This window comes from Neolamprologus multifasciatus, chromosome 9, assembly GCF_963576455.1.
Source record: "Neolamprologus multifasciatus chromosome 9, fNeoMul1.2, whole genome shotgun sequence".
Taxonomy (NCBI): Eukaryota; Metazoa; Chordata; class Actinopteri; order Cichliformes; family Cichlidae; genus Neolamprologus; species Neolamprologus multifasciatus.
Window position 1 is genome coordinate 12530513 of NC_140447.1, and position 24150 is coordinate 12554662.

The following is a 24150-nucleotide window of genomic DNA, read 5'->3' on the forward strand; positions in this document are numbered from 1 at the left end:
CTTGGATTTGGCTGCAGGTGCCCCTGTACATCCTTCTCAGCAGCACACATGTTGGTACCATTTAATCACAATTCTTCCTGAGCTTTGCTTCATCACAAGACCAAAGGTGGCATCCTGTGTCACGGTCTTATCATCATCCAGAAGAAACATTTGAAGAAACATCATGGAGAAGAAACATTTACGCGCCTCCTGGTTTTGTTTTCTGATCCTGCAAAAAGACTGAGGACAACAAAGCCCAGAAAACACGAGATACACAACATCCAACATCCAGACTCAACAGCCTCCATAAATGAAGAGCACCACGTTTGTTCAGTTATAGTAGATATAAGCATACTTCACATTACTGGGTATGAATAATAATGAGGAGGTAAACTTTGAAGATGCAGAGCATGATGTCCCATCATCAGACTGTAAACTAACATTCACCAGGATTCTTTGTTGGCAAAATTGATGATTCTCCTATCAGGGATCAGTAGAGTGTATTAACCTGTGGTATAAGCCACTGCAAGTGTGAAGCTCAACAAAATTCTGACTCTCCAGTCACAGACAAACAAAAACCTCCAGTTGGGAGATAGAAAATGCTGTCTGGGTCTTGCTGGATGTTGCTGGTCAGAGTCCACACATTAGCAGAGTGCTTCTTGGTCCCACTGGCCCATGTGGACAGTGACTGTGGAGAACTGTTCTGGAAAACAGAAAGGAGAATTAAAGTAACAAAAAGCCAAACAGGATTTCCACAAAGACTCTCTTGGAATCAGCAATAAAAAAACCACTGGTTCATATTTCAATTAAATATGAACAGGTTCCTTAAATGTACGCAGTTCGGATCTGATTTAATTTAATTTCCTTCACACAGCACATTTGTCCAGGCTGACAGGTAAACATAGAATTAATCTCAGGTAACATGACTCATAGTAGAGATTCAGTAAGAAAGATTGCCAGCTCTAATATTATTACCACACAATCCAAGGACACACCAACAGCTCAGATTTCTAGAACTATTTAAACAAATGTCTTCTGAATATTCAATTCATGTTCACAGTGGGAGGGTGGGGGGTGTCGTGGAATTTTTAAAATAAAGTCTGCAACACAGAAAGAGCTGTGATCAAGCTATTCATTACTGCGCGCAGGAGAGCCAACACACATCAAACATCACAGTTCAGTCATGTCAGCTCTGCCACAGAAGTCGTGTCCTACTCCTTTATGCATTCCAAGGAAGAGGGAGGAAGTTACAAACTGATCCTACCACACTTCACGTGTCTCGCTATGAAACCTAACGGATCAGTGGTTATGCTGTTTTGTGCCCTTGGCCTTATCAACACCTGTAAAGGGATTTGTTTTCTCAAACTGCTGAAGTAAGTTCATCTAGTTTTAGAAACTTTCACTGAACAGTCTATAACAGTGTCACAACTAAGCATATGCATAAGCACTTAAATACTTTAAATGAGAATAACAGAAAATTTCTATTACAGAGGCTAGAGCCTGTCCCAGTAGTCATAGGTAGAGCACACCTGGACAGGTCACCAGTCTCTCAGAGGACTAACACAGAGACAGACATCAGAGTAACAAATCTATTTAAAATTAATGTAAGTTTGCTGCAACTGTATGTATGAAAATGTGTTTCTGTGCTCACAGTCCACCTCTGAGGAACCTGCAGTTCATTTTAAGTCTACTTTAAACAGACCTCACAAAAGGCTGATGTGGCTGGATCAGTAGTCTGATTTAAGTACGATACCTTTGGCCAAGGATTAATCTGGTACATTGCTTCACTGCAGTCTTTCGTATTTTCCCCACACCTGAATTAAAAAATACTGATATATACAAATAACAGCTTCAGCTGATGCAGCCTGACTCAATCCTAAATGTTCAGCACACAGAGACACAGAGGTACTGTTTAAAGTTTAGTGTTAACCTGAGTCACTGATCATTTACAGTATTACAGAGTCTGGCAGTCTTTGCATGATGTCCACGTCACTCTAAGTTTCTAGCTGACTCTCAGGTGTGACAGGTGTGCCAGCAGGAAAGAGTAATAATAACCTGCATCCTGAGGTTTGTCATGCAGGATTAAAGGAGCCAGGCTTTGTTCACACAGCTAGGATTGTATGTTACACTGACCCTGGTTCAGTATAAGTATCATACAGTTTAAATGAAGCACTGAAACTTGCACATATTTATTATAGATGCACTGAAGCTAATATTTACTCGATTGTGGCTGCGATTAAACACTTTAATGGAAACTTTATTAACTAGTAACTTCATCAGTCATGACAGGAGCTAATATTTCTGTGCTAACATCGTTTAAACAGTAAATGGTAAATGGACTGATTCTTATATAGTGCTTTTCTACTCTCTCTGAGTACTCAAAGCGCTCTATACAACATGCCACATTCACCCAATCACACCCATTCTCACAAGCACTTTATCTACACTTAGTGCTATCTAACTACATTCACACACATTCATACTCCGATGGACGCATCGGAGAGCACAGGGGCCACTTTAGAGACCTGCTCTACCTCCTGAGCTACAGCCACCCCCTGTAACAGCTTTACTCCAATATAAGCTAACGTTTACACCGTAACTTTAAGCTAGCACCATAAAGACGGTAAAACACGTAATAATATCTACAAATGCATCTTAAAGCTGTTATATTAGCACTCGGTGTATTACTAACATAACCACATTAACATTATTGACACCCGCTGACTTTTAATAGTCATTCTATAACTAATAATAATAATAATAATAATAATAATAATAATAATAATAATAATAATACATTTTATTTGAAAGCGCCTTTCAAAACACTCAAGGTCGCTGTACACTTAAAAGCAACATAAAAGCAAGAAGTTTACAGAATCATAAAAGCATAAGACATAAACAAATAAAATAGGAGAGTGGAAAGGTTATGTGGGATAAGCTATTTTGAACAAGAGGGTTTTGAGTTTGGACTTAAAGAGAGAGAAGGAAGAGATGTTTCTTAAATCAGGAGGTAGGGAATTCCAGAGTCATGGAGCAGAGCAGCTGAAAGCCTGGCTCCCCATGGTTGCAAGACGGGGGGAAGGGACGGAGAGTGAAAGGGAAGAAGAAGATCTGAGACAACGAGATGGGCCGGTGATCTTAACCAGGTCAGAGAGATATGGAGGAGAGAGATGATGAATAGCCTTAAATGTGAACAAGAGTATTTTGAAATTGATTCGATATTTGACAGGGAGCCAATGAAGCTGCTGCAGGACAGGAGTGATGTGGTGGGCAGAAGGGGTCCTGGTGATAATACGGGCAGCAGAGTTCTGGACGCGTTGGAGCTTGTGGGTGGATTTTTGAGTAAGACCAAAAAGAAGTGAATTACAATAATCAAGTAGTAACAAGGCTGTGTACAAGAATGGCAGTGGCATGTGGGGTGAGAAAAGGACGGAGACGATTAATGTTGCGTAATTGAAAATATGCAGACCGAGTAATATTATTAATGTGTGAATAGAAAGATAGAGTACTGTCAAGGATGACACCCAAACTTTTCACAGAGGAAGAAACGAAGACCGGTGAGTTATCGATAGCAATAGAGAAACTGTTGGTTCTGGATAATGTTGATTTAGTGCCTACCAAGAGGAGCTCGGATTTATTACTATTGAGTTTGAGAAAATTAGAAGAGAACCATAAATTTAGTTCAGCTAAGCAGAGGGTGAGGGAGGATGGGGGAAGAACAGAATCAGGTTTAGTGGACAGATAAAGCTGGGTATCATTGGCATAACAGTGGAAATGGATATTGTATTTACGGAAAATGTGTCCAAGCGCAAGAAGGTAGATAATGAAAAGAAGGGGGCCCAGGACAGATCCCTGGGGCACGCCAGTGGTCAGAGGAAAGGGCTGAGAAGTAAAGGATTTGAGTTGAATGAACTGAGTGCAATCAGACAGGTATGAATTAAACCAGGCCAGTGGAATATGGGAGAGACCGATGGAGGCTAGCCTACTGAGAAGAATGGAGTGAGAAATAGTGTCGAAAGCAGCGCTCAGATCGAGGAGAATAAGAATGGAAAGTAAACCGGAGTCAGCTGCCATAAGAAGATCATTGGTTATTTTTATAAGTGCTGTTTCAGTGCTATGGGAGGGGCGAAAACCAGACTGGAACTGTTCATACAGATTATTATTAGTTAAATGTGAGTGGAGTTGTGTGGCAACTATTTTCTCAAGAATTTTTGAAAGGAATGATAGATTGGAAATAGGCCGAAAATTCTCAAAATTATTGGGATCTAGACCAGTTTTTTTCAATATTGGGGTGATGGCAGCAATTTTGAGGGAAGAAGGAACAGTTCCAGTGGTAAGTGAAGAGCAGATGATGGCAGATATGAGGGGAAGCAAAGAAGGTAGACATGCCTTAACCAAAACTGTAGGAATGGGGTCTAGCTGACAAGTAGAAGGTTTTGACTTACAGATGAAATCTGAAATATCAGTAACCGAGGGGAGCTGGAAAGCAGAAAAACAGTGTGATGGGAGAGGAATTACACAGGAAGAGCTAGATGGAACCTCGGAAAACAGATCTTGATGTATTTTGTGAATTTTCTCAATGAAAAATAACATTAAAGAATCACAAAAGGAGGACGAGTAAAGGTGAGCAGGTAAAAAATCTGGTGACCTGAAAGAAGAGTTGAACAGTGAAAACAGTATCTTGGTTGAGTCATCATTTGAACAGATAATGGTGGAGTAGTAAGCCAATTTTGTTTGATTAATACACTCCTTATAATACATAATATGATTATTAAACATTTCCTTGTGGATATTCAGACCAGTTTTCTTATAAAGGCGTTCAAGTCGTCGTCCTTTTGCTTTCAGGAGCCTGAGTTCAGCTGTAAACCAGGGTGCTGACTGAGAGAATGATACAGATTTGGTTTTGAGTGGGGCAACAGAGTTTAAAATACTATTGAGACTAGAGTTATAATAGGAAACTAAGTCCTCTTGGGTAAGCAGGTTATGAAAATGCATAAATGCTGTCCATTTAAATGGCCTTACCTGTAAACACTGCTGTATCCACCGGATTCCAGCCAGAGTGAATTCTGGAGTATTCCACGCTCCTGTTAGTGATCCTCCATCTGGATGGATGATAACAACCTTCTGAACAATCTAGCAGGAGATGGCCCATATGTATGGGACTGATTTGTGCTAATAACGCCCATTGTATGGACTGATAACAGCCGAAGCGGGTGAATAAAGTCACCCAGTCGCTAGCTGTGCCATTACCCAGCATACATCACTCCCTCCATAAATGCAATAAACGATACAAAAGTAATAGCCTATAATTAATTTATCTGCTGTATCTGCTGTTTCTCAGGTAGTTGTTTACATTATATAATTTATTGTGTTCTGTATACATCACTACAATGTTAATTTGGAAATATATAAATATACGGACAACAGGCTCTTCCGCGGCAATCTCTTGTCGTTAATAAGCAACGTTTAGGGAGCTCTATAGTATTCAATGAGAGGACCCTGCACGTCGATTCTTGACGCGAGGGGGGTACCCTGCGCGTCGATAAGTGAAGCAGAGGGAGCCTGACCATGCGTCTCACATTTGACGAGTCGGGAGTGAGAACGTGTTGACTGAACATACAGCAAAGCTAAGAAATGGAGGACAGGGAGGGAGGGGGTGGGCTCAGTAGCGGCAGGAACTGGGCAGACAGGACAGTGGGAAGAGAGAGAGAACAAAACAAAAACAACATGTGGCCTGGAGTGAGCCAGCCAGAAAGACACAGGGACCATGACCGAAAGTTTATTTTTAAGAACAGTTAAAATTTATAAACTTCTTTTACATTGTTTGTGTTTATAGTGTGTTACCATTGTTTAGATGGCAAAATATGTAAATGAGTATCTGAAAAAGATATGTTTGTTGATTTCTTACAGCTTTACTCTGTTTCCAGTTTGAAGGGAACGTCGTAATAGTAGATAACACAACTGACACTTGTCGAAAGGCTATCTGTCTCCTTAGCTGTGCTTGAAACAGTAAGAACAGAACAGTTACAACAAACTTTGCTAACTAGTTTTGTCATGTCAACAAAAGAGGAATATAGATACCCACTGACTATCACACTGCATAATGAAGTCAGTTTTGTCCTTTCTGTTTATATCCTGTAAAAGAGGAAGTCAGTCAATACTGTTTCTTGAAAGTCTAAAATGACTCGGTCACTCTGAGAAAAAGTTTTCTAACTTCACTCATTCAAAACCTGAAAGCCTAAGGTTACAGAATATAATTACTAACTTCAAGTATGAATGTCACATTGTATCATCAGTCAATATTTACAAGCTACACCAGCGGTCCCCAACCCCCGGGCCTCGGACCGGTATCGGTCCGTGAGTCGTTTGGTACCGGGCCGCGAGAGTTGAGGCTCAGGTGTGAAATGTATAGTTTCCAGGGTTTTTATCGGTTTTCAGCGTTATTTGGTTATCGTTTTTATCGTTTACTCGGTCTTCCTGGGTCTTTTCACGTGTGTTATGAATAAATTTTCTTTTTTTCGGTACCGGTACTAGTTTTATTTTGTTGTATTTATCCGCGACACCTTAAAGGCCGGTCCATGAAAATATTGTCGGGCATAAACCAGTCTGTGGCGCAAAAAAGGTTGGGGACCGCTGAGCTACACCACCACAAGATGCAGGGAGAATACGTAGTACAGATACTTTAGGTCAATTAGTTTTAGTTGCAAAGCTGCTATATACATGAAATTATGGGCTAATTTAAAAAAAAATGCAAGAATAATACTGTCCTGTGATAGAGGAAGTCAGAAAGGTCTTAAGTCTGCAATTACTCATGTCCAAGCACTTTTTTATTAACGTTGGTTATTCGAAATGTGCATAACATTTTACAGAATACACATCACTCAGTACGAGTATCACATTGTATCTGTAAGCTTTGGATGCACAAGTATTGTGAAGCTGCCTCTACTGTTGCCTCTCAGCCCAACACACAACATTTGAGGTCAATAAATACAAAAAGAGAATTTATGTTTCAATTAGATGCAAAGCTTGTTATTAAAAATAACAAGTGTGCTTCATCTTCATTTTAGCAGAATTTAAAACATGTAATATGTTCCATAACAAAAATACACACAGATAGGAAGCACACAACAAAAATATTTCACAGGAAGTAAACTGCTAGTGTGACATCACTTTAATGCCTCATTTAAAAGAGGGGTTTTTTTGCTTTGTTTTTTTAGTTCACTGCCATTATCTAACTATATATGGATCGGACACAAACATCCTGATTCTTATCAGGTTACCTGAGATGAACTACAACACAACATTTCTCTGTACACCATCTGTGCAATACATGTCCACACTCATTTCTTCTGCACTGGCTTTTTTTAGCCTTGCACATTTTGAGCTGTTAAAACATCACATCCTGCTGCTGCATGCTGTCCTGCACTCAGTCTAAACAAGGTCCAGGTTTCTGCTTCAAAAAAGCAGTTTCATCATAATGAGCATCTTCATTTTCTGTTGTTTAGGCTGCTTCCTGAAGAGACAGACTCACACCTATCTTGAAATGGAAAAAAGAACTGGAGGAAAAGGCTCATTCACTTGATTTTGATAATATTAGAAGAAACAGCTCTTACTGAAGACAGTCACAGAAATCCTCAATGCTTTGCTAATAGAGGAAAATTGGAAAACAGGAAGTTTAATTGCATTTTATGTTTCTTAAGTAATTTACCAGATTTAGCTCAATCAACTAAAACTTCTGAACTCTGTGCAACATTATTCTTTTTTGAATTTACACTATTTAAACTTTGCCTTCACCTGATTTCTTTTCTATGTAAAAGTCATACTACAGACTACTAATGCTGCCTAGCTGCATTCTCACCTGTCACCAACTTGCAGTCTCCTGTCTTTTTCAGATTGACCTTCACATAGTTCATCAGAGTGCACCTTCTGCCACTCGTATATTTAACTCTACATTACATAAGCTGTTATATGTTACATGTCAGTCTATGTTCCTTTTTTTCTTCTACACGGTAAGTGTTTTTCATGTAAATCATGTTTTCATATAAAAGTGAGCATTTAAGTTCCTAAACCTACCTTTGCTTCAGCTACAGTGTGCTAGGATTTGTCAGTGTCTTATTGACAACATCTGCAGATATGCAATAATAAATAAAAGTAAACTATAACAAATATGGTACTGAAGTCAGGATCTTTTTGAAACAATATATAATAATCTAAATTCATGGGTGCAATTTATATAATGTAACAATTTTCTACAAACCCAGTTCTAAAAAAAACTCTGGGGATGCTGTAAGATGTAAATTGAAAACAGAACTAAATGATTTGCAAATCTGTTACGGCCCTGGCCATACTCTGTCTTGGTAGTCGTTTCTTGTTCTGTCTGTGTCTTTAAGTCTCTGCAGGTCCCTGATTGGATAAGCTGATGGCTGCTGATTGGTCCCCTGATCATGTGGTTGCTTTCAAAATCCCTCACCAGCAGTTGTCCAGGGGCAGCCACTGACAGCAGCAGTAGACCTGACCCTGGCCTCCAAATTCTGTGATATTTGTGATTCTCGTGACTTACAGAGCTTTGAATATAGTGTGTAAATTAGCCTTCACTTGTAAATAGTCACTGAAACTGAAGTGGTGATCTGCCTTGTTGTTTTCTGTATTATTTCCTCCTGTTTATTCAGTTAGGGCAGGGGTCGGCAACCTGCGGCTCCGGAGCCGCATGCGGCTCTTTTGTCCTTTACTGCGGCTCCGCGTGGTTTGGGAAAATAAATTAGAAGTATTTAGCTGAAGTGTATTTTATTTATGTTAGTTCTTTTTTAACTTGTAGTTGTAAATTGGAAGATTATTGTGATATTGAAATACAAATATATATATATATTATATTATTTTTTCATCGCTCAAAATAAGCGTTACACTCGCAGAAGCCGGTGTACCCGCCGTAACGCTGTGCATTTATTGAGACTTTCAACCCCAGGTAGGCCAATTATGGTTCTTCGGATCCACATTATGTCAGCAGCCATTCTCCACTGTGAACTATGTTACAAACAAACACCGCTCACGTCTCACAGATGACAGCTTACAGTCCTGCGTAAAGATGAAAGTGACTGTACACGCGGGTGTTCACAGACGCGGACTACACCTTTCTTGGCTGCTGCCTCAAAGCACATTGTGCGCTGTCTATCTTGCGTGCTGCACAATATTGTTTAATACTTAGTATCTACTGTTATCTACTGCTAGCTAGTTTATTGTGATGGTGCTGTATTTATTATGTTGCTCTTTTTTTTGTTTGCTTTCTCTTCTGTTTTTTTTTCTCCATACAGGTGATCCAGGTGTTTTGTTTGTTTTTCTTTCTTTCTTCCCCCCTTTCTCACCGTCTCTTGTCCCCTCTGGTTTTCTTTCTCTCCCTCTCTTTCTTTCATTCTTTCTCCCTGTCCTATCCCCCACGTCATGTCAGTCCTGTTTGTAAAATAAATACATAATTATAATAAAGGTCAATCAAATGGACCAATATGGCAAGGCCATGATGATCCACTTGGTAAAATAAATCCGCTTGCATCTTTCTTTGCCTTAAGAAAACAATTCTGATGGCTAAAGATCCAAACGGGACAAAAAAAAAAAAAAAGATGAAAGTGACTTCGTTCAGCCCCGATTTGCAGACGCTGTGCGCAGAGGTTCAGGACCAGAAGTCCCATTGTAAACATATCACGGCAGACCCGATGATGTTTTCATGAACACGCTTTTCAGCATCTCTTTATTGACCACTTTTCAAACACAGTTGCTGTACGCATACAGCCGGCTGTAGCTTTTCAGCTCACAGCCCAACACATACCAACAACAACACAACAGCATAGATGGCACAGACGCTAAGGCGGCGAAGCGTGATTGCAGGTGCCGGTCAGGTGCGTCCGCCTCCCCTGCAGCGGCGCTGCAGACCACGCCCCGTCCCACACATTAACCAGGTAAAATACATATTTAGGCAGAATTTTGCAAATATTTATTTTCCATTTTTTAGCAGCATAGTGCTTTTTTCCAATTATTTTTTAAAAGTCAGGTCAAGGCTCCAAAAGCCCAAAGGCGATATGAGGGTGGCGGCTCACACCATTTCTGGTTTGCTACATGGATCATTTTAGTTCAGCTGGGTGTCTTTCCTTTTGTTATATTTCTGTAAGAGTTCAAAATGTGTTAATTACATAAATAAAATGTAATTTTCTCTGTAGCACTTCATGGATTTCATAAGCAACACACCTTAGTTGTTCACACAAAGCATAAAGGTAAAAAACAATATATACAGTGTTATCTGCATTTTAGATGTCAAAAAGTATTTGCGGCTCCCAGTGTTTTCTTTTGCGTGGAGACTGGGTCCAAATGGCTCTTTGGGTCTTAAAGGTTGCTGACCCCTGAGTTAGGCGTAGCATTTGTCTTTTGTTTGTTCTTTTCATCACGTAGGGTTCAGGTAGCACCTCCTTGACTGATTAAGCTGGTTTTGTTTGTTATTTTGCCCTTTGTTCACCCTGGAGTCACGCTTCAGTTTAGGCACAATAAATCACTGTTCACCAGAGATGGGCAGTAACGCGTTACTTGTAACGCGTTACTGTAATCCGATTACTTTTTTCAAGTAACGAGTAAAGTAAGGGATTACTATTGCAAAAACGGTAATTAGATTACCGTTACTTTCCCGTAGGAACGCTGCGTTACTGCGTTACTAAAACCGTGATTTTCTTGCGAGAATGTCTCATGACAGTGACGTAAGCGAGTGCGATGTGTGTGACAACAGCTGTGTGCAGATCAACAATGGATCATATATCGAGTGCGGGAGAGAGTATGAGCGTGCAGCGTTTAAAGCGTGGACGTACTGACCTTATTTTGAGTTTGATTCCGTAAAAAGTGACAAAAACATTAGTGTCCGTTGTGCGTGGGAAGAAAACTTCTTTTTACAGCGAAAAAAACCCCTAAACTTCCAAGCAAGCACCGAGTGCGCTACAACGTAATGGGAAACTCACAGAGAAACTGCCGTATCCTTCCACTGACCGCTGCGGCACACCTGCACCAGGGTAAACCTCCGCCTACCCTACTCCTGCTTTACAGGTGAAAATAGAGCAAAAGGACCGCTAGTCTTTGACTTTATTTATTTTCTGCTGTGTTTTACTTGCATCTGAAAGAGTGAGTGTAAACACTATATATATATATATATATATATATATATATATATATGTATATGTGCTGGAATGTGCTGAAAATAGGTTTAAATGTTAAACTAATTTCTTCCAGTCAGAGAATGGTGAATATAATTAAAATTTTGCTTCATGCATAAAGTTAAAAGATTAAAACTAACAAAACAAGTTTTAAAAAGAGACTTTTCCATTCGATTACATTTTGTATGATGGATTATGTAGAAAAAGTAGAATTGGGCTGAAAGATCTATCGCTTTATCGCCTATTCAGGTTGTAAATCATGTTTTTAAAAAGTAACTAAGTACCTAAGTAACTAAGTAATTAATTACTTTTGAAAATAAGTAATCAGTAAAGTAACGGGATTACTTTTTTGGGGAAGTAATCAGTAATTAATTACTGATTACTTTTTTCAAGTAACTTGACCAACACTGCTGTTCACTAAGAAATTGTTTTTTCTCTGTATGGTTTTGGGGCCCAGGGCGGGGTCACTTCTTTTTTTTAACTCTTATGTTACATTCCTGTACCCCTAGACTGGGTGTAACAAAATCTCATAAGTTTATATTTTATTCACAGCAGAACATAGAACACATATCAAATGGTTAAAGAGAGGAAATGTACTATTTTAAGAGACAGAAAAAGGTCATTCTGAGTTTGATGGCAAAACATATTCCCCCCCCAAAAAACAGAGGCATTCAGCATTTTCTGTTCTTTTAACAGCAGTCAGTAAAACTCGGGGAACAGAGGAGAGCATTTGTGTAACTTTTTGGAAAAGAATGTTGTCCCTTTCTTGTCTCATAGGGTTCAACAGTGTTCAGTTTGTCATATTTTTGGTTCCAAAATGTGCCAAATGTTTCCAGGTAGTTAAAGGTCTGGACTGCAGGCACCCCAGTGCATCACCCAGATTCTTCTACTGTGAGTTCAAGCAGGTGTAATAGATACATTATGTGATTCATCTTCCTGTAATATGCGTCAGCAGTGATGGTGCCTTTCCAGATGTGCAGCCTGCTAATTACATAGGTACTGAAGCACCCCGATTACCTGCCTGTGTTACACTGTTGCCTACTTGCTGTCCTACATTCAGTCTAAAGAAGGTCTCTGGTTGGAGAAGAAAATCTCTTCATAATGGCTGTCCTCATTTTCTTGAAGACACAGACTCTGTGAAATAAAACGCACCAAACTTGAAATGCTATGAAGAGCTTGAGGATACAGTAAGGTGATACTAACATCTAAAATCTGCTTTTGAGCACAGTCACGCTAAGCCTTCATTTTATGAGTGCACATGTAAAAACTACAATCATCAGAGTCAGTGTCCTACCTGTGCCTGATGTGAAGCTTGACGTGTTGATTTTAGTCGCCTAGAAGTTACAGAAATGTAATCATCAGAAATAATAATAATAATGTCTTGAGCAATCTACCTGAAACATTTCCTACAAGCTTAATTGAACAGGTCAGTCCAGAATCCATCACATCAACACATTCATTGCAAAATAAATGCTTACGTGTTTACACGCTTTAAAATATGTTTTGAATCTTGTGGAATTAATTAATTACATAACTTAGAAACTCACAAAGGGAACTTCAGACACGCAGGAACGATAAAATGTATCATATCATCATTTGCATGAAAAAATATTTCTATTTTGTGGAATATTTTAGCATCTTATGATACAATCTGAAGAAACTTCACATCTGTAGCCTTGTTTTCCCAGTGATACAAAAACTGAAATACTGAAGCTATAAACTTAAAAATATATCAACACTTCAACTGGTTTTAGTTAAAAGTTCAGTCAACATTAAACCATTGACAGTTTCAAGAAATATCACAAGATAAAGGAAAGTGAGTCAAAATTCGATATTCCATGGATGGAATAGAGTCTTACCAAAACACAAAAACCATACAGATGAGTACGATGATCCCAGTGATCCCTCCTACAGCAGCCCACCATGATAAAGGCTGATGTGTTCCTGCAGATATAAAAAGGTTAGTGACAAATGCACTTTGATAAATATCATGTTTGTCACTGAGTGTTCAGGCTTATATGAAGGTAACTTAAATGTTCACGTTGCTGTGTATGGTTTAATCTATTTACATTCAATCAAATGTTAAGAGAGTGAAAGCTTCCCTATTAACTTAATGATCTCAATCACTACTTTCGTGTCTTATTTAAAACAGCAGCATATTCAATGTCGGGGCCACAAACTTTGTGGTGATAAGGTTGTGTCTGCATGGTGTTGTATGTCTATTCCAGGGATTTGGGTTCATGTGGGAGGTTTTAATGAATGAGTGGGAAATATATTCACCTGGTTACCGGTCTGTCAAAAATGGAGAACAGGTGAGTAGGGAGACTGTATTTTTTTGCTGACTGTGTTTGTGCATGTCAAATGCCTTGCCTTCTTTAGATTGCCCTCAAGTAGCTTGCATGTGCTTGTACTTGACTGCAAAGTGGATGGATGACTGAAATATGGAATAAATGCTCAATGGAAAATGAATGGAAGCTGGATTGTTTGCTGGTCTATTTAAGAATGAGTCAGCAAAGCAGTTCTCCCTACTTAATCCTCTGACTGGCCTAATTGATATCAAGTCACATCATTCAGTTCAATAGAAAATAAAGCATTCTATGCATTAGGGCAATGAATCCGACCTGAACAAGACAGGTCGGATGGCAGTTGATACTAGTGTATTATGGGCACTTCTGTTTCTTCTGTTTGGGCTTGAATTTTCTGAGGATGACTTAAAGCTCTTGGACCCTGTTGACAGTGCTTTCATTTCTGTAAATATGGATGCGTTCCCATTATTCTCACCAAACTTTCTTCAATAAATTCAAACCTGTTAATCACAATTCTCCATACAGTTTATTAATATTAATACATGATTGATTCTTGTGCTGCTGTCTGCGTTTACCTGTTGGATGAAGCTCTGCTGATGTCTGATTACCCAGATCATTAGTGGCCACACAGTAATAAACTCCTCCATCTGTTACATTGAAGCTGTAAATCTCTCCTTCAGATACTTTCACAGCTCCATCTCTGCTCTTCTTGAACCAGGTGAAGCTGCTGACTGGAGGTTTGGCTCTGCTGGAGCAGGTCAGGTTCACCCAGCTGCCTGCTGACACCAAACCTGATGTACTGATGGATGCTGAGGTGTCTTTAGGAGCATCTGGAGAAAAATATGTGAGTTAGATAAATAAATGTAATGTAAATAAATTTTAATTTATAGTAGTCAGTTGGGTCGTGTGCATTGCTATGGCATGATTCATCTGCACCTCCATCTGCACATGGAGATGAAAACTTGCAGCAGAGTTAAAATGTGTTATGTCTGCTACCACAAGGACAGACGCCAAAAATCTTTACCACCACCAGGGCTAATTTTAAGCTCCATATTGTATCACATTTAGACTTTTCTTTATATAATTAGTTTCACATTTTGATTTCTGTAACACAAACATTGCAGGATAAATTAAGTATTTCCATTTTTCTTCGTTTTTTTGAAACAATTTTATGTACAACTGTGAATAAAAATTACTTGTAAATTATATCCCATAAATTATGATGAGCTGGCAGAATCATGATATGTTGACATGATCCAACAACAAACTCTGATTGTCTTACATGAAACACTGAGAGTCTCTTCTGTCTCTGCTGTCTTGGTGTCTTTTCCTTGGTTCACAGGATATCTGGCAGAGCAGTTGATCTTCTTTCCATCATGTGTGTCTGACAGAGTGATGTTCTGCTGGATTTTAGTTGTAAAGCTTCCATCTGTGTTTTGCTCTATTTTGTTGTGAGAGTCTTGTTGGAGATTCCAGGTGAGTTGAGGAGGGGAGTGTGGACAGGGAGTGAGAGCTGAGCAGGTTATAGTGACAGACTCCTTCTCCTTCAGATCACCTGGAATTGTAATATTGGGCCTCCACGGAGAATCTGTGGTTTCAAAGATTTTAAAAATACATACAAATAAATACTGTGTGTAACACACTATATTTGTCTAATGTAAAATCATTTGTTCTGCTAACAATTTATTTAAACTCAACACAGTCTAATCCAGTGTACTGCATAGCACTGCACACTACACTTTACACTGATTACTAACCACTCTTTTGTCACATGTTTGCTGGTGCATTGTTTTTGTTTTGATTTTCAAATATTTTTATGATGTGTATTATCATTTGTCTTTTACTTTATTCAATTGATTTCAGATTACTTTTTATCTCATTAAGATATTTGTTTGGTCATCTTTTCGTATCTTAAAAATCAGTTTAATTATTAACCTTGTAACCAACCAACCTATCAAAAAAAAAAAAAAGCAGCCAGAAATTTGAGATGTTTATTAACCCTTATAACAAAAGCCACCATTTTTTGCTCTCATGTGGTGTATGATATATTTTTATTGTATATCTGTTGTATTTTTGTATTGCATAAGATACGTGGCAAAAGTTTGTTAAAAACAATGTTAATTAAAAAAAACAAAAGTTTTGTCCATAACATTTTGAAATTATGGCAAATATTGATCATGTTGATGATATACAGGTCTCAGAAACGCATGTATCAAGTATGATACAAAGGGCATTATAGGGTTAACATGCATGCACATAAAAGGAGTGAAGCCTGTCAGCAGTAAGTATGTGAAGGGAATGGACAGTTTGAAGCAAATTGGCAAAAGTTGTAAAATCATTATTGAATGACAGTGATCTTCATGGCCTCAGGTCAAACTGCACTGAACACAGACAATTCTGTCAAAAGAATCAGTGCATGAGCTCAGGAACACGTCTGAAAGCCATCAGTAGAGCTGGATGCAGAAATGGAAGTTACAAGTCCATTCCTGCTCTGAACACATTTAACATGAAGTGAGATGGAGATTAAACCTGGCTTTAAACTGCTCACACACTGAAAATGTTTTCAAAATGTTATGAAACAAAAAATATGATACATGCTGACTGCTTTGGAAAGAATCCTGTACAGTTAAGAAATAAAATGTAAATCGGGACAATCACTGAGACTGTATTGAAACTTTTAGGCTGATAAATCATGTTTTAGAATACAGAAAACTATCTGAATGTGGTTTGTCATTTTATTATTATTATTATTTTTTTTAAATAACTCACCTCTGACTGTTATTTGAAGAGGATCACAAGAAGCTGTTGCCTTGAATGGTTCTCTCTCTACTCTGAAGAAGTATTTGTCTGTGTATGTGGTGGTTAAATTAGAAAACAGAGTAGTGCAGTCTCTCTGACTCAGGTTCCCAGTAATACTCATTGGATAGATGCTAACTGCTCCACTACTGTTGAAGATCACATTTTTTGGATTATTGACAAATCTATCATCATTTTTAATCCACACTCCAAAGGTTTTTCTTGTGCTGATAAATTTCTGTTCTTCTTTGGGTCTGAAGTTACATGGGATTTGCAAACAAGATCCACTCAGTGCTTCCAGCATCTTTGGTGCATTTATGGAGAGTGCTGCTTCATCAGGACAATCAGCCAAAGCAGCTGTAAATACAGTGTCATGATTAGTAAACTGTTGACTCCATCTTCACTGACCTTTCAGATTTTGTTCAACAATTAAGTTCAGATTGTAAAATGACTCCATGTCTGTGAATGACTGAACAAACAGCTCACCTGGAACAAAGAGGACAATCAGCAACATGCCGACTGTCACCATGTTCACACACAGGAACTTGTTGAAACCTTGAATTACAAACACACATCACTTGAATTATGTATTTTGAAGAGATTTTTCATTATTCTTTAAAACAAATTCATAATCCAAACTTCCTCTTTGCAGTACGAGCTGTCATCATAAGGAACCATTATCAACAACATCTGACATATGAAATGAGTGAAACCAAATCACCAGGAAATAAACTGACATAAATGTATCTGTCAGTGCACTAAAAGAAGAATCACAAAATAAAAGATTAAGTGTCATTAAATAAAAGCATCAAATGTTTCCTTACCAAACAAGTCCCAGTTTAGTCTCACAGTTTTAGAGTGAAATGAAGCAAAATTACAATAAACCCTGTAAACTAGTGGTCAGCATATGAGAAAGCAAGCACTGACATACCCACTGAGTAAACTACACGATACACTCATTTGTGTCCTTCCTGCTTAAAAGTTGAAGGAGAGGATATGACATGTCTATTTTTAACATCTGAACTCACATTCACAACCGAAAAGATTTTTTTTTTCAACTTCACTCCATCAGAGCCTGCAAGCTTAACGTTGGTTAAAATATTTTTTAAAAAAATCCCAGTATGACCGTCACTTATTATCAGGAGTTATTACAAGCTGTTAGGGTCATCGTAAAAATTTATACTAAAAAAAAACAAACAAAAAAAACAAAAAAAAAACTGATTAGTAATAAACTGAAACTCTTTATCAGTTTATTTACCTTAACAAAGAAATCAACAACAGACAGCATGACAACAATCTGCATGCCCTCTGACACACAGAGGGATTGCAAGCCCAGAATATTTACAGAGAGAATGTATCTACCTGCCATGATCACAGAGTACATTTAGAACATTTATACAACAGAAAACTCATCAACAATTGCTTTAAAGATTACATGGAGACACAATAAGACAATTTCAGAATTTCATTCTGTAAAGCCAGCTTGAGACAGAATAAGAATCTTAAAAATTTCATTAATCATTTATATTAAAACTTAATATAGATGATTAACATAGACCAGTGGTTCCCAAACTTGTTTTTTTGCTGGGGCCCCCCTTTGTTTTACAAGAAAAATGTTTTTCCTTTTCATACCACACTCCCCCCTGCAACGGTTCTGCGCCGCCCATTGGGGTGTGCCTCACACTTTGAGAAGCTCTGACAAACTATTAGACCCATGAAGTGAATCACTGACATCTGAAAAATGTGTTGATACAGCTCTTAAATTCTCCTTAAAGATACAAGACTGAACAGTTAGTTTTTCAGTTAGTGTTTTCTTCCCAGAAACAATGTCAAAAAAAATTGAAATGTGTGGCCAGTCGGTAGAGTTGGATGTCTCGAGACCGGTCTTGGTCTCGAGACCGGTCTCGAGACCACTTTTACGTGGTCTTGGTCTCGTCTTGGTCTCGACGGACTTTTGTCTTGGTCTCGGTCTTGGTCTCGACGGACTTTTGTCTTGGTCTCGGTCTTGGTCTCGCTGTCTCGGTCTTGCGCTCTCAAATCGACATAGTGTTCGGGAGATTTGGAGTCAACCATCAGCGGAGCGGGGGGTGTCTTACTGGGCTTAAGCCCGGGTCATTTTTTCTGAAGCATGGGGTTTTTTGGAGTGTAATTTGTTTGTTAGATGCCTGACTGACAACTGTATAAAACATAAACAACACACGAAGCACAGAGCGAACCGTCCTAAATTCCCCCTGATTTTGGTATGATCCGAGCTTTGGCACTAGGCGACTGAGCACAGCACCCATGTGAGTGAGGGGGGAGAAGCTGCTGCCTGCGAGTTTGCTGCAGAGGAGAGCTTAAGTTTGACCAGGTACCAACGGAAATCATTCGTACTGAACTAATAATGTAAATATGACGGTGTATCACAAAAGATTGATATCAAACTGATCACTTGGTTGCGTTACTTACTCTTCGAGTGAATCAACAAATGGATAAATAAAAAGCCGAACGACAATGCTGATTTTTTTAGAGAGTCTTAGCTTACATCTCATATTTTCAGTTGTTACCCTCCACGGCTAAACAAACTCTCTAAATCGGTTTCAGTTGTGTACTGATGAACACAACAATGGACATAAGGAGCTTCTTTCAAAGAAAAAACTCAGGTAGATGTTATTTTATATATTATGCTTTGTATGTTGTTGTTGTATGTTCAGTATATCTATGCAAAACAAGAGGAATTTCAATACACAGCAGTATATTCACAGTTGAAACCAGATATTTACATACACTTTAGGGAGAAAACATAAAACCTTTTTTTTTCTGTTAAACATCAATTTAGAGTAAACTTTTGTTTTAGATAAATAAATGTTGCAATGTGTTTTGAATTAGTTAAATGTCAGAATAAAAAGAGGGAGCTGTCTATTTTAATCACTTTCATCAAATGTAGGAGTACATATACACTAAGTTTATTGTTAATTAAGATTAATTAAGAAAACTCCAGATGATTCCATTCTGAGCTTAAGAAGCTTCTGATTGGTTAGTAGAGTCCATGTGGGTAAATTGGTGGCGCAGCTGTGGATGCATATAAGGCAAAACACAGAGCCTGTTTCTTTGAAATGGGAAAGTTTCTTTGAAAAATCAAGAGCTGTCAACCAAAACACCTGGAAAAGAATTCTGGAAAAGAATTGTGGAGCTCCATAAGTGTGGCTCAATTTTGAATACAATTTGGTGCCATTTACAATTAAGAAATACAGACAGTTTCTCTCTTTACTCTTAAAGTTAACAAATATGTTTTTTATATTTATCAATCTAAAAAAAGAAACATTTAGTCTGATTTGATGTTACAATTAAAAAGTGTTTGTGTTTTTATCTGAAGAGTATGTAAATATCTGGTTTCCACTGTATATTTGTGTTTGGTTTGATTGTCAGCACAAAGAGGGAGAGAGAGGAACAGAGAGGGAGAGAGACGACGAAAATGACGACAGAACAGAGATGGAACAAGAGCAGGTGAGACACACAAGTTAGTCAAATGGTTGTTTGCCAAAAACTCATCAGAACATGTATCTCGTACCTATTGTATCTTTTTAGATAGCGTTTGTTACTTTTAAAATTCTATATTTATTAAGTTATGCAGGCTTGTTTGCTCAACAAGGCTGAATAATTATATAAACTTTTCAGAATCTAAATAGTGTACTTTGGTAGAATTAAAAAATAAGTGTAGTGCAGGTCTAAGATGATTTTTAGTGCTGCTATCATCTAGTTCTGATTCTGGTTCTGTCTTGGTTACTGTTGTAGTCCTGTTTTAATTCTGGATCAGTTCTGGTCTGGTTGAATTGGGGTTTAGTCCCTGTGTCTTGATACAGGCCCGACTTTGTTCTGCCTTGCTGCTTAATTAAAAAACATACATATATATATATATATATATATATATATATATATATATATGTATGAAGTCATTCTTTTTTGAACAAAGCTCAAAACAGAGCCTAATAATCTTTCAGTCATTTCTACCCCCACTTAATTTCCTTTGGCTGCTCAGCTCTCACACAGTGGCTCAGCTACGCTCCAATCCCTCCATATTGTGGCCAATCACATGCGAGGATATAGGATAATATCATTATGTGAAAAACAGAGAGGGTGAGAGACGCAACAGTCAAGTGGAGCATGCGTCAGTCCTTTCAGTGAGTGAGTGAGACAGTAGACAGCGGTGAGGAGGGCTGTGCGAAAGCAAAAACACATAAATATGCCCGAGACCCGTAAACGAAGCAGCATCTGGCTGCAGTTTAAAGACTTTTTTTGTCTCGGTCTTGGTCTTGGTCTTGGTCTTGTCTTCGTCTCGGTCTTGGTCTTGGTCTTGTCTTCGTCTCGATACCCTCTGGTCTTGGTCTTGTCTTGGTCTCGATACCCTCTGGTCTTGGTCTCGGATTAGGCGGTCTTGACTACAAGTCTACCAGTCGGTAGATCAGACATGTGTTATGATTCGGCTCTGTGCAGGCAGGAAGAGAACCCAAAATGCAAAAAGTTATTTGCCATTTTATTTACTGTTATATTGTTTTATATTTCCATTTCCTGTGTTGTAAAGCACTTTGTGATTATTATTATTATTATTATTATTTTTATTTTTTTATTTATTTTTTTTATCATCTGTGAAAAGCGCTATATAAATAAATTTTACTTACTTACATCACAACACATGGGAATAACTCAAAATGCAGCTTTATTGCTGACACAGAAATGATACAGGACTAAAGTAAACTGGAGAACAGTTTTGGGACTAACGCGTTATTAAGTAACGTGTTACAGTAACTATGTTATTATGCCGAAATCAGGAACGCGTTAATCGTTACTGGGATTTAGATAGAGTCGTTACTTCGTGTGGTGGCTATCGCAGAGCTTCCACAGATTCAGTAACATTAGCAAGTGGTGGAGACCAGCAGGTGGATGAGGGAAAGGGGACGCAGGAGGAGGAGAGACTCGAGGCGGCCGCCGGTCCGAGTGTCAGGTGAACTGAACTTCAGGTAAGAAGTTATGACCTGCAGTCTAAGTTATGACCTGCAGACAATGGGTCATTGTTTTTCTTGTGACATTACCACTAAGTTTGATGTGTCACATGGCCCTCTTCCTATTGAAAAAACAAAAGTTGTATCCAAGATGGCCGACTTCTAAATGGCCACCATGGTCACCACCCATCTTGAGGAGTTTCCCCCCCTCACATATACTAATGTGCCGCCAGTGTTGGGAAGGTTACTTTTAAAATGTATTCCATTATAGAATACAGAATACATGCCCCAAAATGTATTCTGTAACGTATTCCGTTATGTTACTCAATGAGAGTAACGTATTCTGAATACTTTGGATTACTTAATATATTATCATGCTGTTTACAACTAGTGAATGTACTATTGCTGTGATTTATTACTGTTACTGAAGGTCCGCGGCTCCGAACCTAGTAAAGGGACCTCTGACTAATACGGTGGGTTCTGTGTCGGCTCGAAAAATAGCTTTACTTTGTTGTCTGGGTCAACCTTGCTAGCGAGAGACAGAGAGAGGCGTTGAAAGGCTGCTCCAACGGAAGTTTTGGAGGAAAACACGAAGACGGTGTACAGTCGAGTCTTAATAGCTTACTTACAACTGGGCTTGTCAGGCACTCTTCTTGGCTGCAGTGGTTATTATTATATTTACATGCTTCCAGCTCCCGTTTTTAATCGATGACAGCTCATACCTTTCCTTTTTCTCCCTCCTCGGGCTCACAGACCCATAACGGGTATGGCGGTCCATTCTCCCTGCAGCACGGACTACACTGCCTATGATGCTACATTCTTTAGAGCTATACTGGTAGCATTCTGCCTATTAGCTTATCACAACAACAACAAAAAGGCCTCTCTCACCCAGGAAACACGCAGAGAGAGAGCGTCACCCTGTAACCATGGCACCCGTAACGCTGCCGCCTGGAACAACAGAACGTAGCTGTCAAACAAAACCCAAACAGTCCTGACCAGCGACAATATGAAACAGGGAAGTACCGCCGTGTAATCCATTTATTTCAACAAAGTAACTGTATTCTAAATACCACCTTTTTAAACGGTAACTGTAACGGAATACAGTTACTCATATTTTGTATTTTAAATACGTAACGGCGGTACATGTATTCCATTACTCCCCAACACTGTGTGCCACATACAGGACTTCAATATCACCAACCATTCCCATGTTATTACAGTGTATCCATATAAATGGCCCACATTGTACTTCAATCTTGAAACTGATCAATGATCAGATGATCTGCTTTTCTGTCACAAGTCCCGTCTCTCTTTTTTGTTTATCGCCCACTTTGCACCAGAAAGAGGAAACCAGTGGATGTCGTGCTCAACAACAGCAGCATGTTTAAGCTTGATCAGCTGTTGTTAGAATTGATTTAATATTAATTTCTAGTATCAGCTGATGTTTGCTGGAGCCACAGCTGTAAAGCTGCTGGTCATGATATCGGTTTGGTTATCTGGTGAGAGGGAAACATGAAGATGAAACCAGGAGATGTTCTTACTGAATCACCAGAGCTGAACAGGTGATGGAGAAACAGGTTTACCTTTTAGGTGACATGAATGAGTTGAAGGGAAGTTATGAACTGTTTCTGAGAGACAAATAACACCAGGATCCTTTTTCTGTAGCTGATAGCTGGTAACTGTGCGGATCTAGCAAAGTTTTACCAGGGGCCAGGTAGGGCATTAACAGGGAGAGGGGGGCACAAAGAAATACTTTACTTTCTTATTCTGGTTTAAAATGTTTAGCGATTGATAGATTGATGCATATATACCATCAAAACAGTGTACATCACTGTCACAACAGCATTTGTTTTCATTCAAAGACTTTATGATTTTTCCTATAATGGTGGCCGGTCTCTTGTCAAAATGCCCAGGCCGATTTTTCTGTCCCAGTCCAACCCTGTATGCAGCTCATCTGCAGTCTGGTGTTACCTACATCTTTCTATTCGGAAGGCAGAATTTCCAAGTTCTGAGTACAGTTGAAAGCACCACACTTGCAGTTTGTGTTGGATATAAAAAGCGCACATGACGCTGTGACGTAGGCTAGAATCATGGCGGCGGTCAACAATGGTCCAGGCGTGGGATTTCTCTCGTGGAAATATGCAGATTACTTTTTTGCTTTCTATTGGTAGGTGGCATAGTGCACTTGTGGCAAGTAAGCAAGCTAGAAGACTGGCAATCTTGCTGGGTATCCAGTTACAGAAGCAACACATTAACAAGAGAATTCTGAGTAAAACCAAAGTTACGTTCCCTAGTGACTAGTTACTTTGAAAGTAACGAGTAACTTGAAGTAACAGAGTTACTTTTGATAGAAGTAACTAGTAATGTAACTAAGTTACTAATTTAAAGTAACTTACCTAACACTGCTGGAGAATAAAACCTTAACTTCACCAAGAGGCACACAAAGAAACACACAACATGAGAGATGACACAACACTTACACAGAAAAACACAGGGCTTAAATACACCGGGGAATAACGAGGGGAATGAGACACAGAAGGTGAGCACAGCTGGGAGAAATCAGACATGATGAGACCCAAGGGAAGCAACACCCAATACATTCACCAAGGACACAGATTTTCAAAGTAAAACAGGCAACGTAACACTGAGACGCAGACTTGACTAGGGGATACACATGACAGTGGAAAAAGAGCAACTAAGAAACACAGAGGCCAAACATAAGGGAGGCACAGAGAACACTAAACAATGGGTCGTCAAAGGAGCTTGCAAAGACAATGGGTCATTGATCTAACCCTACACTTATTTAAGACTGCTGCAGCATTGACAATGGGTCAGTGGGTCAATGGCCCAGGACCGTGACAACATATGCAGGGAGGTTATGGATAAGATGGGAGTAAAAACCGGATCCAG

The 24150-nt window shown here is 38.9% G+C and overlaps 1 protein-coding gene across 1 annotated transcript; it reads right to left on the reverse strand.

The window, feature by feature from the left end:
* Nucleotides 1-11589: 11589 nt before the first annotated feature.
* Nucleotides 11590-24115, reverse strand: LOC146511197 (myelin-associated glycoprotein-like). Its single transcript, XM_085172990.1, has 8 exons — nucleotides 23637-24115; nucleotides 16748-16816; nucleotides 16235-16618; nucleotides 14748-15053; nucleotides 14041-14295; nucleotides 13019-13103; nucleotides 12454-12493; nucleotides 11590-12293 (listed from the first exon to the last, which is right to left on the reverse strand). Exons 2-8 carry the CDS (start codon nucleotides 16788-16790, stop codon nucleotides 12216-12218), a joined length of 1191 nt encoding a protein of 396 aa, XP_085029116.1. The 5' UTR covers nucleotides 16791-16816; nucleotides 23637-24115; the 3' UTR covers nucleotides 11590-12215.
* Between the last annotated feature and the right edge of the window lie 35 nt (nucleotides 24116-24150).